This window comes from Crinia signifera, chromosome 2 (genome assembly GCF_055691185.1).
Source record: "Crinia signifera chromosome 2, ASM5569118v1, whole genome shotgun sequence".
Lineage (NCBI taxonomy): Eukaryota > Metazoa > Chordata > Amphibia > Anura > Myobatrachidae > Crinia > Crinia signifera.
Genome location: NC_139218.1, coordinates 79,858,944 through 79,874,290, shown reverse-complemented (window position 1 = coordinate 79,874,290; position 15,347 = coordinate 79,858,944). Strand labels below are relative to the sequence as shown.

The 15,347-nt window shown below is 43.3% G+C and overlaps 1 protein-coding gene across 1 annotated transcript; it reads right to left on the bottom strand.

Annotated features, from left to right (window-relative positions):
• Nucleotides 1-10,253: 10,253 nt before the first annotated feature.
• Nucleotides 10,254-13,996, bottom strand: KLHL34 (kelch like family member 34). Its single transcript, XM_083171002.1, has one exon. It carries the CDS (start codon nt 13,431-13,433, stop codon nt 11,685-11,687), a length of 1,749 nt encoding a protein of 582 aa, XP_083027128.1. The 5' UTR covers nt 13,434-13,996; the 3' UTR covers nt 10,254-11,684.
• Between the last annotated feature and the right edge of the window lie 1,351 nt (nt 13,997-15,347).

Here is a 15,347-nt window from a genome sequence, read left to right as displayed (position 1 = left end):
GAAAAGACTCATTTGTGCATATTTATTTCCATTGTTTATTGTCATTTTTGCGACCTATCATCCGAGCTCTAACAAGTAATTTTTTTTTTTTTTTTCCATTACTAATGAAGCTGCTGTCTAAAGAGTCTCAATCATCTTTCATATAAGGATTGTAATTCGTACTACATGGCAGGGATGTAACTCCAAGAGGTGATGGAGGCACCTGCTTACAGGCATCAAGCCCTGAAGAGATCTGTGTGGTTTACAGTGGGATCAATGTGTGACTGCTGGTTTTCCAACAGCGCTCTGTAGTGCACCTTCTACTGCATAGTTATTGGCTCTAACTCAGGAGCTAGAATGGATCCTTTCTTGTGTCATTCATCCTGTGCTGCAGCAAGCAATTATGCCCCTGCCGCTGCTGGACTGTGATATGGGACCTGCTGGTGAATGCTGATCCTGCATGCTGCATAGAGTTTGACCCTGAGCCACCAGCCATTGGAGGCCATTCAAACCCGCTCACGGAGGTGCAAATTCACAGCCAGAGTGATAATCGAATGACCTTGCATGCACACGGTAAGCAGTGCGCATGCGTGAGTGAGACAGGGAGATGACTTTACAGTGTGGGGTGTAATAGGTAATTGGCATTACAGTGTGTGACCTAATAGGTAATTGGCATTACGGTGTAAGGCGTAATAGGCATCACAGTGTGAGGCGTAAAGTGTAATGAGCCTCACAATGTGTAATGGGCATTTCGGTGTTTGGTATAACATGTAATGGGAATTAGGGCATGTGGTATACGTCATGGCTGTCTGACATGTATGGTGTAAATTTTTGGCACATGCCTTCGGCACGCACTGTCACTATTGTCCCTATTTTATCAAAAAAATTGTCAAGCCCTGGCATAATGTGTAATGGGCATTACAGTGTGTGGCATTATGTGGAATGGGCATTACTGTGTGTAGCATTTTGGTGTGTGGCGTAACGTGTAATGGGCATCATGGTTTGTGGAGTAATGTGTAATGGGCATCACGGTGTGTCGCATAGCATGCAATGGGCATCACGGTGTGTGGCGCAACGTGCCAATAGGCATCACCGTTTGTGGCGTAATGGGCATTATGGTGTGTGGCATAAAGTGTAAGTGGCATTATGGTGTGCAAAATCAAGAATAAAAATTAAGCAAAGTTTAAAAAAATCCATGATAAGATGGGTCAAGGGATGGGGCTGGAGGAGGGTCAATGAGGGCCACTGTCCTGGAATCTCTCAACAAAAATGTGGTATCCCTATCTCCAATATTCCCATTAAAACCTGTAGAATTAATGCTGCTGCTTTCTCCAGATGAACCCTGATGTCTGTGGGCAGCGTGGGTAGCTCCAAGTGGATTGCTGGTCGAAACTCTGATGATGCTGCAGATGGAATCGGAAGTGACACAACATGGTTCATCTCCATGGCAACAGAAGACTTCTTCCTCTTTTTCTGCCATTAACAGTATTAATATCAAGTACCCCCAACCGGTCTGCAGTGTACCCCCTGAGGTGTTTGTACCCCAGGTTGTCAACCACTAATCTAATGTAATTACTTTTGTAATAGTGAAACCTGTGTTTTTTATCTATATAATAAGTTGAAGAGTCTGTGTGCGTGTGTGCGTGCGTGTCCGTTGCATTGCGGGTACACCGTGGCACTCAGAGCTGCCAAATTTGGCAACAAGGTACCTCTGGACCTGGTGGTGTGCACCTCGAAGCCGTTTTTGGGAAATTTCACTTAGAAATTTAAAAAACACCAAGTTTAAATTTCCCTTCATTGATGATCTGGGGAAAAAGATTGACGATCAGGGAAACCGTAGTCGAAGGAACAACTCCACACCTAATATCATTGCTGTCATTGAGTATGAATGACACATTCTAACATTATGGTGAAGGGTTTAAACAATTATTAGGAATAACTGAGGATATACATAGACCACACATCACACACACACGTACATATTGTACACGCACACACACACAGTACACCACATATGCACACAACACACATATATATAGGTAGCGCACCTCACACACTTACACATTGGACAGATACACACAACAAAACACACACATAACACACCACTCATGGTACAACACACACCCACATTCACTACAACACGCACCTAAAAACAGTACAATACAAAGAACACACACAAGCATTGCACAGATACAAAAAGCACACTACACACACACACACACACATTTATACGTAACACACCTTACGCACATTGGGCAGATACACACAACACACACATAACATACCTCTAACAGCACAACACACCCCCACATTCACCACACTCACACACCCAAAAAACAGTACAACACACAAAACACATACTTAAACACTGCACAGATACACAAATGCACAACACACACATACACATACTGTATATACATAGCACACCTCACACACTTACGCATTGGACAGATACATACAACACAACACACAACCACATACACTACAACACACACACAAAAACAGTAACACACACAAACACATAAAAAAATTATTTGCCATTTATTTAACAGTCTGTACCGGCTAATAAAAACTGTACCTAATGTACCAGCTTTTCTTTTTTCCCCATATCCATCTCTGCGCACCCCGGCCAGTTGCACTGAGAAATCTTTGTCCTGGCCAATGCACCTGTTGATCAATACAAAGTGGGTACACTGCACTCACCCTGTTAGTCAGTTGGATGTTAGGCACTGCTCTGCCTTAAGGGTTTCCCAGACTCTTTTGGTTCATAGATAATGTTTGGTCGATGGGCATGAGCGCTGCATGTATTTGTTTGAAGTTATGAGTGTAAGAAGTCGAAGAATAAGACTGAGATGAAGATTTGTCACGTTATAGTGTACAATTTACTCAATAAATCGTGAAATAAATATGTGTACATAGAAGTACAATCCAGAAATGAAAGTAGAATTAAAAAATAAATTCTGATTCAAACTGATAATTGTTTGGATGGGGTGGGTTGTGAAACAAATCTATAGGTGGAGGGGGTATGGATATTGTGGGCATAATTAGTGTTTTATACACCCACAGGGGGTCCCCAGTTGATGAGAAATTTTCAATTCAGTATCACCATAGGGGTATTTCCAATTGGGGTTCAGGTGGTCTTTTAGGGGTCCCTTTACAATCCCGTTGGTCTCTTCTCCTGGAGCCTACGGTCTCCCTCAGTGATTGACATATCATTAAGGGAGACCGTAGGCTCAAGGAGGAGAGACCTACGGGATTGTAAAGGGACCCTAAAAGACCACCTGGACCCCAATTGGGAATCCCGCTATGGTGACACTGTGACCGTGACACTGTACTGAAAATCTCATCAATTGAGGACCCCCTGTAGGTGTACCAAACACCAATTATGCCCACAATATCCATACCCCCCCACCTATAGATTTGTTTCAAAACCCACCCCCATCCAAACAATTATCAGTTTGAATCAGAACTTATTTTATAATCCTACTGTCATTTTTTAATTGTACTTCTATGTACACATATATATTTTTTCACAATTTATTGAGTAAATTGTACACTTTAACATGGCAAATCTTTATCTCAGTCTTATTCTTCAACTTATTACACTCCAAACCTTATCAATGCACCCATTTATGATTGCGATGGCTGGATCGGTGTATTGGCCCGTGGGTGTAGGGAAGAATTTGGCCCATTGCACCTGTTCCCAGTGGTGCATTGCAGTGGTGTGGTTAGCGTGCATCGCGTCATGATGTCATGTGGCCAGGCCCGCGGACCTGCTCCAACACTCAGTGGCTGCCCCACTGTTTGGTAGAGATGCCCGGTGCATGTGCTTTACAGATCTCCAGACCTCAGAGACTGTTGCAGGCAGGATCGGTGAGGGGAGCGGCACTGGCAGGGAGCGTTGAATTTTTAATTAATTATGGCACGGTAAGTAATGCCCACCCTGGTCTCCACGCCTGTAATTACACACCCTAGAAACTGTACCATTGAAAGTATAGAAATGGAGGTGTGGCCACGTCCCTTTCTGATTTTGTACCAATTTCTGACCCTCAGATGTTGGAAGGTATGTCATAGGTGCTAAATCTCAGGAGTGGATGTGGAATTCATCAACACATACAAGTTATCAACTCAGGAGCGTTGTGTTTCAAACAACAACACCACACCTGATTTCATTGCCATCATTGAGTATCAATGCAAACACATTCTAACATTATGGTGGAATCTATAACAAATTACAATCTTAGGTCTTTGGCACAGCATACTGTAAGATGACATTTTTCAGCAATTTTGGAAATAAAAAAACCCCAAGGTTTTCCTGGGCAATGCCGGGCGGGTCAGCTAGTAAGTAATAAAGCACTGCCTGAAGTAGATGATAACATATTGTATTTTGGAAGTCATCTGCAGTTTTTTACCTTTATTAGGGTCATAAAAGTAGTTTATGGCTTCAAATGGACAATTTTATACTGAGTGATGTGCAGCTGTGCATATAATTCGTAATTCTGACAGGGGCAGAAGGCGTAGGAGGTGTAAAGCCCTCATGTATGTGGCCACAACCCCATAACACTTGTCACAGTTTCTCTACTTCTTGCAACAGCATCTACAGACTGCAGGGGCGGATTGGCCTGGCGGGAAACCGGGCCGATTCCCGGTGGGCCGGCCCACAATTGTCCAGAAAAGGCCGCTCTCTCCCGTGTTTGGGTCACGAACCGTGCTTTTAGCACGGCCATGGCGTTTTGCCCTAAACAAAAATGGCCGCGGGAGGGCTGCTGCTCATGTGCGGAAGCATGCAGCTCCTCCCACGGTACACACAGTGACAGCCACACAGGGATTCGGAGGGGAGGGAGAAGATGGATCCACCCCCGCCGTGAAAAGGGCACCGGCTCCCGCAGCATCTATGCTGCGTGTGCGCCGCTGCTGCGGGGCTGTCAGCAGCAGCGCTGAGCAACATTCCGCCCTCCCTGACACGCACACAAACAGCAGCAGGAGCCGCAGTGTGGCACCATGAGCCAGCATCAACAGGCTGGCCAGCAGCCTTGCATGTATGTACAGTATCAATGAGTATCAATGAGTGCATGCGCTGCTGTATGTATGTATGTATGAATGAATGAGAGTGTCAGTGCATGTATGTATGAGTGTCAGTGCATGTATGTATGTCAGTTTATGCAGTGTATGTATATGTATGTATGTATAAAAGCGTCAGTGCATGTACTGTATGTATGTATGAATGTGAGTGTCAGTGCATGTATGTATGTATAAGAGCGTCAGTGCATGTCTGTATGTATGTATGAGTGTCAGTGCATATATGAATGATGGCGGCAGTGTATGTATGTATGTATGTATAAGAGCGTCAGTGCATGTATGTATGTAGAAGAGCCTCAGTGCATGTATGTATGTATGAGAGTGTCAATGCATGTATGTATGAATGGGAGCATCAGTGTATGTATGAATGAGAGTGTCAGTGCAAGTATGTATGAATGAGAGCGTCAGTGCATGTATGTATGAATGAATGATAGCGGTAGTGCATGTATGTATGTATGAATGGGAGCATCAGTGCATGTATGTATAAGAGCGTCAGTGCATGTATGTATGAATGATAGCGGCAGTGTATGTATGTGCATCAGTGTATGTATGAATGGTAGCGTCAGTGCATGTGTGTATGAATGAGAGTGTCAGTGTATGTATGAATGAGAGTGTCAGTGCATGTATGAATGATAGCGGCAGTGTATGTATGTATAAGAGCATCAGTGTATGTATGAATGAGAGTGTCAGTGTATGTATGTATGAATGAGAGTGTCAGTGCATGTATGAATGATAGCGGCAGTGTATGTATGTATAAGGCATCAGTGTATGTATGAATGGGAGCGTCAGTGCATGTATGTATGAATGAGAGTGTCAGTGTATGTATGTATGAATGAGAGTGCCAGTGTATGTATATATGTATGAATGAGAGTGTCAGTGTATGTATGTATAAGAGCATCAGTGTATGTATGAATGGGAGCGTCAGTGCATGTGTGTATGAATGAGAGTGTCAGTGTATGTATGTATGTATGTATGAATGAGAGTGTCAGTGCATGTATGAATGATAGCGGCAGTGTATGTATGTATGTATAAGGCATCAGTGTATGTATGAATGAGAGTGTCAGTGCATGTATGAATGATAGCGGCAGTGTATGTATGTATAAGGCATCAGTGTATGTATGAATGGGAGCGTCAGTGCATGTATGTATGAATGAGAGTGTCAGTGTATGTATGAATGAGAGTGCCAGTGTATGTATATACAGTATGTATGAATGAGAGTGTCAGTGTATGTATGTATAAGAGCATCAGTGTATGTATGAATGAGAGTGTCAGTGTATGTATGTATGTATGTATGTATGAATGAGAGTGTCAGTGCATGTATGAATGATAGCGGCAATGTATGTGTATATGTATGTATGTATGTATGAATGGGAGCATCAGTGCATGTATGTATGAATGGGAGCGTCAGTGTATGTATGAAGAATGTCAATGTATGTATATGTATGTAAGAATAACAGCGTATGTGGATGGAGATTGTCAGCTCTGTACTCAATGGGCTTAAGGGGGGGGGGGAGCATGGAGAGAGAAAGAGAGGAGCTCTTCTCTTGGGAGCTGGATTTGACCTGGAGCAGCCTATAACTCACCCTGCAGCAGCCTATAACCCTAACCATACTCCCCCTGTGGCAGCCTATAACCCTAACCATACTCGCCCTGCAGAAGCCTATAACCCTAACCATACACTCATGAAACCCCCTGCAGCCTATAACCATAGGCGAATCTAAGGGGTGTCCGGGGGTGCACCGGACCACCCATTAGACCACCAGCCGCTTAAAAATTGAAAGAAATGACAGCCGGGCAGAGAGCTGTGTGCTGCCCAGCTGTTTAGTCTAAGGAATTGCACACTGCTGGACGCACCTAATTGAAAAAAATGACAGCCGTGCAGAGAGCGATTTGCGCTGCCCGGCTGTAGTCTAAGCAGTGGCATCAATATTTTTCGTTTTCCCTTTGGACCCCTTGGCAACGAGCAATTCCTTAGACTAAACAGCCAGGCAGCGCACAGCGCTCTCTGCCCAGCTGTCATTTCTTTCAATTAAGTGAGTCCAGGGGCGTGAGACATCCCCCTTGGCAACAAGCAATTCCTTAGACTAAACAGCCGGGCAGCACACAGCTCTCTCTGCCCGGCTGTCATTTCTTTCAATTAGGTCCATCCAGTAGTATGACATCCCCCTTGGCAACGAGCAATTCCCTCCCCCCTTGGCAATTAGCAATTCCCTCCCCCCTTGGCAACAAGCTAACCCTCCCCCCTTGACAACGAGCTAACCCTCCCCACCTTGACAACGAGCTAACCCTCCCCCCCTTGACAACGAGCTAACCCTCCCCACCTTGGCAAAGAGCAATTCCCTCTCCCTTGGCAATGAGCAATTTCACTCCCTCTTGGCAACATGCATGGGATCGAGCATGAAGCCCCCTTGACATCGAGCATGAAGCCCCCTTGGCATCGAGCATGAAGTCCCCTTGGCATAGAGCAAGAACCCCCTAGCAAGGAGCACGTAGGTAAGCAGCACTTATGTTTCAAATATGTAATGGGCATAACGTTTTGTTATATAATATGTAATGAGCATTATGGTGTGTGGCCTTATGTGTATTTGGCATTACAGCATGTTGATCTATGTGTAATGGGTATTACGGAGTTGGCTAAAAAGTGTAATGGGAATTACGGTGTGTGGTCTAAAGTGTAATATCACGCCCCATTTTGTGATGCCACGCCTCCTTCCCATGAGGCCATGCCCCATTTTCGCCGCGCGGCTATGCCGCGCAAAGCTCCCCCCTTCTTGAGTGTTTGTATTTGGGACCACCCTTTGCCATAATTCTAGATTTGCCTATGCCTATATCCCTAACTATACACACAAACCCCACTGCGTAACACACACACACACCGGTTGACCATGTTCCAGTGAGGACACCCCCCCCTCCCCCCCCCCCCCCCCCCCCGATCATTAGGGCTGCTTCAAGATGTTTCCCGGGCTGCTTTTAATTCCCAATCCGCCCCTGACAGACTGACAAATCAGCAGCTTATAATATGAATTAAAAAAATAATAACATTGGCTGTGAATAGCTTTTACTCTTCCGTATGTAAGTGTAACAGCAGTGACCATCATATATTGTAGACAAGATGACCTTTACCTTCATATTAAAAATATTTCCCAATAATAATACTGTTACATATAGCATACCTCTTCTCTGTCCCGAGGCTGGCAGTGTTACACGTTGGTAGGGGGCAGCAGCGGTGAATAGATGCTATGTGTATGTGCAGGGGCGGATTGGGCCACCGGGAAACCGAGTCATTTCCCAGTGGGCCAGTCCACCGCCGCTCCAATCCCCCCCCAGGGCCGCCGCCTGGCTGTCCTGCCCATAGAAAATTTGACACGGCCGGCCGTGGCTTTGACCATTTTGAAGATAGCCACGGCCAGCCTTGTAACTCCCTGCCTCCGGGTTTGCTCAGTTCTCTCCCGCCAACTTCTCCAGTCCCACTCACATGGCAGCAGCAGTGCACACCGGCCGGTACAACACTGTCCCTGATTGCAGCGCTCAGTGTCTCCTCCTGTGCTGCACTCTGCAGAAATACTTCCGTCTTGCTGCAGTGCTGCTCCGTCTCTCTTCTTCCCTCTCAACCTATGCTGAACTGGCAGCAGCTGTCAGATTGTCAGGTACAATACTAGCGCTACTACCAGCCCCCCCCTTCCCCCGGTCACTATCCCTACTAAACACACCCCCCCCCAGGTCACTAGCGCTACTACCCCCCTTCCCTCGGTCACTAGCGCTACTACCAGCCCCCCACCCCAGGTCACTAGAACTACTACCCTCCTGTAGGAAGCCACTCCCTGACATTTGCACAATTGATGCAGCTTATAGAAGCCAGGCTTTTGCGCACGCGCACTACCATCGCCATTACGGCACATGCGATGATGCTGGAGCTTGTCAACTGCATCGTGCAGGTGGAGCTCAGGACCCGGCTAGCATCTGGGACAATAAGGCATAGACCAGGCTTTGTGGCCAGTGGCAACCAACCTCTTATGCCCAGAAACAGTGATGTAACTAGAGGGTGCAGGGGATGCAGCTGCTATGGCAGCAGCAGCAGCCTGGTCACCAGCTCCATGACAAGGCAACAGCAATGGCAACATGCCAGCGGTAAGATGCCATTTAATGTAAGAAGTCAGTGCCTAGAGTCACTCACTGAGGGAAGGTAGTAGTGATCTCAGTGTGGCACAGGGGTGGGATGTATAGATGGAAGCAGTGTATACATATATATGTATAAATGAAGCATCAGTGCATACATGTATGTATCAGTGAATGGGATTTTCAGTGCATGTATGTATGTATGTATGTATGTATGTATGTATGTATGTATGTATGAATGAATGATAGTGTCAATGTACTGTATGTATAAATGGGAGCAGCCTCTGGGGGGGCGTGTATTCGCCGGGAAGGCAGGGTGGCCCCTCGGGGACTCCTTTGCAGCTTACCTGGTCAACCATAATGAGGACCTAGGTCACTTCTTATACCCCTTTCACACTCGCAGGAATGTGTTCCCGGATGCTTCCCGGGACTCCACCCAGAAATGTACCCTTTCACACTGCACTCAGACCTGAATGTTCATCCCAGGGTATTCTTTCAAGACCCTTTCACACTGAGCTAAATCTCGGGCTGATGCGCGTTCATGTGCAAAGACCTGGGATATTTTTGCAAGTGTGAAAGGGGTATTACTGGTTTTTGGCAGCCCTAAACTTGGATTTGTTAGCTGAATGCTTGGGTTGCCATGCAGTAACACTTATCCTGCATTGCACAGGCTGGAGAACTGGTCCACATGAAAAGCCCTGGGCCCTTGCCAAAGTTTCTGTTTTTTGTGCCTTCACATAGTAACTATATGGGGAACAAGGACATTTCTCCATTTATTTAATTTTTTTAAATACAGTACTGTTTACACAAATTGCATATATTACCTATTGAGTCTTTAGTTGGGTTATTTTTACAACAAACTGAACAAAAATGGAAATATGCACAGCCCTGGGCCCATGTTATTTTTCATGTTAGATCACTGGCAAAAAGAAAATATCCCATTACTGACAACCAAGCTCTTTTAAAATGAACAAATTAATAACAATAAATATTACTTTTTCTTTAATATTGATTTTATTTATCAAAATGGAAGTTTCATAATGAAAACATAACCTAATTATAGGATATACAATTAAAAAAATCAAACCCAATGCAAAACATTTTCTCTGTTTGCGCTGCGGTGCCCAATGTTGCCAAAGTCATTGGTTTCCTGTTCTTTGTGTGATTCTGTGGATTTTTCTCCCTTTAAGCTAAGGTACACTTGTTATAGAGGTTGCTGCCGAGAGTGGAGAATGAGTCTGCACCTGGATGGGTGTTGTGTTTTTGTGGGGCACCATGGGGTACTAGCATTGAGTTACATACACTAGGCAACACAATAGCAAAGCAAAATACTGTTAAAATAATAGCCTAATATTAAAATTGGCCATAAAAGATAACATATTAAATGCAACACATACAGCATCATCAAATATACTGCAATTTTTTCCTGGTAATAATATTAGACATTCCAAAATAGGTTGAACTCAATGGACTAACGTCTTTTTTTCAGCCTTACTTACTATGTTACTATGCATGAAAACCATTTTGCTTTCCTCACAGGTTACATACAAGATAAAGCATAGCATAGACACTAGAAAATCCGAAACAACATGTTCGGAACAGTATCTAGTGACCTGAATACAGTAGTATCACATGCAAATCATATCTATTTAGCTCTGGTTTTTGTCCAACAACTGTACAACAATGCCCCCTTCTTGTGATCTTAATGCTTCCAGTCCCATTTTGCCCTTTAAACAATTATACAGGGAAGTGAATTCATAACTAATTCATAAAGCTAGGTACACACTGGAACAATGGGCATTTGTGACGAAATTGCACCGAATACCTGTCATCCCAGATTTTGTGTACCCACTAGACTGACTTTAAGGTCAAATGGAATGATGATGTTCCATCTTCTTTAGCATACCACAGGTCATTAGCGATAGCGTTTGGTTTGATGTGCGCACATCAACTAAGCATCCATCACATACGACCGGATGTGTGCAATTCCTCGTACATACTGAACGATGTAGGTGATATGCCGTTATAAAATGGCATATTGTGCAGACATCGGTGTGTGTATAGTGTATATCCTCATGACTATGATGCAATAGTATAAATCAGGAATGTCCAAACTATGCCCCTCCAGATTTTGTGAAACTACAGGTACCATCATGCCTTTCCACAGTTTTGCTATTAGGGAATGCTAAAACTATGACAAGGCATGCTGGGATGTGTAGTTTCACAGCTGGAGGGCCACAGTTTGGACATGCCTGGTATAGATTATTCTGACTTCTGTCCAAGAACAAGTCAGGCGTTTCCTCTGGGCCAAACCTCCTTACTAATTACAGAGTTCTAATATTGTATTACTAATGCCTTTTTTACCAAATCCATATACATTACCAGTGACTGAACATTTTTTTTTCCCACAATATCACATTCCATGCTAGTGGTATGTTTAGAAGTCCACTTCCAGTTCTACAGACAACTTTTCCTCTGTCTGTAATCTAGGAAGTTTGTTTTGCTTGTTGTCATTTTGCATTTGCCTCAGACAGCTGGAGAACATCACACTTCAAGCCACAAAAAGGAAAAGCCAGACTACAAATTTCTTCCCAGCAGTCATTTTCTGCATCATACCCAACAATATTGTGTGTTGCCACCTCCTGAGAGTTCTGCCATTTCTTTCCTCCAAGAAGAAGCACAGTTTGCTCCACCACCACTAATCCATAAGAAAACCGGTCAAAGGTCATTGGTCTCAAACGGGTCCATTGATTGTGCAATGGATCATATTTTTCTATGTCGGAAAATGGTTCATAAATTCCTAAGAATGTGAATATTGCATCATTTACAGTAGCCATCTGGTGTCCAAATCTTGCTATTGTCATAGGAGCTTGTTTTCGCCATTGTCCTTCTAGCTTATTAAAAGAGTATACATCTTTAATGCTGTTCATCTGGCCAGCAAGTTTACCCCCGGATATATATATGATCTTATTGTGCACTGCACTGGCTTGGCCATGTATTTTGAAAGGCAGCTCTTTCGACTTTGTCCAAGCATCTCTGTTTATGTCATAGACCTCGACTGATGAATGTATAGATTGCTGACTGTCTCTACCACCAATAGCATATATGTAGTTGTCTACAACACAACAGGAAAACTGCGCTCTTTTTACTAGCATGCCACTGACTTGCATCCACTGGTTAAATCTTGGGTCAAAGCGATAAACAATATTTGTGGCCGCCAGGCAGGCGTCGCGTGAGTTACTTTCCAAACTTTCAGGTGTCTCTCCTCCAAGTACATACAGAAAGTTACCAATTACACATATGCAGTGATGTTGAACTTTCAACTTTAGATTTGTTATCATTTGCCACTTATGAGTGTAGACATCGAATCCTAGAACATTTTCCACTAGTTCTCCATTAGCAGTTCCTCCTACAAGTACTATCCACCCCTTTTGGTTGCGTTGTGTGCTGTACTTGTCTTGTACAAGAGGCTGTTTTGAAGGGATGGAATGATAGTTTATTGCTTTTATGATCAGACTCTTTATGGATGGTGTTAGGGGAACCGCAGATTGAGTATAGAGTTTCCTAAGAGTATCTAAAGGTAACAATCCAAAACGAACATTTTCAAAAAGCACCTTAGCATGTAGGAGCCTGGTCCTGTCATACTGCAGCCACTTCAGGACTAAACCTAGCAGAAGCTGTTCATTTACCTTTGGAATATCATCTGATTTTGTCAAGTTTATTATTGACTTTGTATTTAACTCTAGCAGCTCTGTTCCTTCAAGATCCCCTTGTAATAGCTCCCAAAGATTATGTATAATATAATGCTCTGTTTTTTCTAAAGCATCTGATAGATAATACTTTGATGCAATATTGGCAGAGAAGCAACAATTTTCCAAGTCACAATTATTGATTATGAACTTACTACACAGTATTATTGCGTCCGTCACCTGCAAATAGGTCGCAGCTTCCAATGTGTCCTCCAAAGTGTTCATAGACAGAGACAACCAGGATGTGTAGATAAAATCCAGTATGTTTTGCAGACCAGTGGCTGAGATGACTTTAAGATGGATGACCGTAGCCTTGGACTCCTTAGTGTAGTCTTTAAACATTGCCCTGAAATAGTCACTTGAGCAAGCCAGCAGTGATTTGTGTGCCGGGAACTCATGTTTATCCACTACTAGAGACACATCACACAAATGTCCGTGAGACCTAAGAACCTGGTACTGAGCAAATACCATGCCGCGATGAGACTTGCAGAAAGACAAGAAATAACTCATGATGCATAATGATTGCAATCAATCTAAAAATATGTGCAACAGTCACTCCTTGTACATGAAAATCCCTGTACAGTTTGCAAAATGATGTGGCAGAACAATGTCTCCAACTTCAAATTGTATCCCTTATCTCTCTCACACTCTCCAGTGCAGCAAGGTTCCGTATTGTTCCAGTCTCGGAGATGACTAGTGACTTGTATAGTCCAAACAACAAACTTTCTCCATCCTGTCAGCGATCATTGAGAGTGCTTCACAGACGTGATGGTCTGACATCTATTCTAAGCTTGCAAAGTTGTATAGCAGCAAAGAATCTTGTTTGCAAATGACCCTTTGTCTCTTCCGTTGAGTGCATTTGTTTAAAGATCAAATCAACAGCCGCTGATTACAGTTGGACTTACCAAATTTAGAAGACTATAGTAAATATCCTGATTAGTCACCGCTTTGGCTTGACATGTGTGTCTTGGGTGAATGATATCATCATAGCTCACAGCTACAGGAATAGAATACAAACACAAGACGTTACATAACTTTCCGAGATCAGAGCTGTAGCTGAAAGGGGACAGACTTGTTTATACAACAAAGACAGCAGCTAATGGGAACATCCTGAACTACCTTTGCATTATGATATGGACTCTATTTTTAAATATATTTTGGATTAACAATTATGCTGGTATAGTACAGTATGTAATCCATCCAGGTTCATATGATTATTTATTATTCTGATTCTTTATTTTATATGGTGCCACCTAGTGTCCATATTGCCATAAAGGAAAAATTGTGATGCACACAGACAATGCAATATCTGAGGAAGTTCAAACAAACAGTACAGGGGGGGGGGGATTGAGGAACATAGTTACACTAATTCATTTTAGCACTTGGGCCAATTTAGACTTACACGCTAAGCAGAAAATTCATAGCAGGAGTATGCAGCATGTGTCAAATGCACAAGGCACATGTGTGGAAATCATTATACGTAGAAATTTGCAGCCGTGTAAGTAAAAGTACACACACATCCAGCTAACAAAAATAAGACGTGCTTAGGGTGTTTTTATGAGCGAGGCTTTAAAAACCTGAGAAGAGAGGTGTGAATATGGGTGTACATAAGGGGTGTACACTAAAAATGCAGGATGGAGTTTTTGCACACATACTGTACCGTACAGTACCGCTACAAATACTGTACATACTATACAAGTAAAATGTGTGTAGATAAAAGTCCTAGGCCATGTGCACTTGTGAATACACTCACTTCAGATAAGCAAAGATGAACATAGCTAGCACCAGGAGAAGCACAAACAAAACTGTAAGAGCTTTGTGTGCAAATGCTAGGACTTTAGGAAATAAAATCCCAGAACTAATTGCAATTATGACAAGGGATGAGCTGGATATTGTGGCTATTACAAAGTCATGGTGCAATGAAAATCATGCCTGGGACATAGCTCTACCAGGATATACTTTATTTAGGAAGGACAGAAAGGGAGAAATCGGAGGAGCGGTTGCAGTATATGTGAAAAAAAGCATAAAGACTACCTTAATACAAAGTATTGAAGAAAAAACTTTGGGTGACCATAGAAACAGGGGATAAGGCGATTCTTCATATAGGGGTGATCTACAGGTCACCAGCTCAGGAAGATGAACTTGACAAGAGCCTATTGCAGAACATCAATAAAATGGCATTAACAGGAGAGGTGAGAGACTTTAATATACCTGATGTAAACTGGGAGCTACCTGTTGCAAGTTCCACCAGAAGTAGGGACATTCTGAATTCCTTGCAAGGAACATCCTTCCAGCAATTGGTGAGGGATCCCACTCGTAAGGATGCAATATTAGGCTTAATATTTACAAATAGTTACAGAATATTTGATGTAAATGTGGGTGAAAACCAGGTATCCAGTGACCATCAAGCAGTATGGTTCAAAA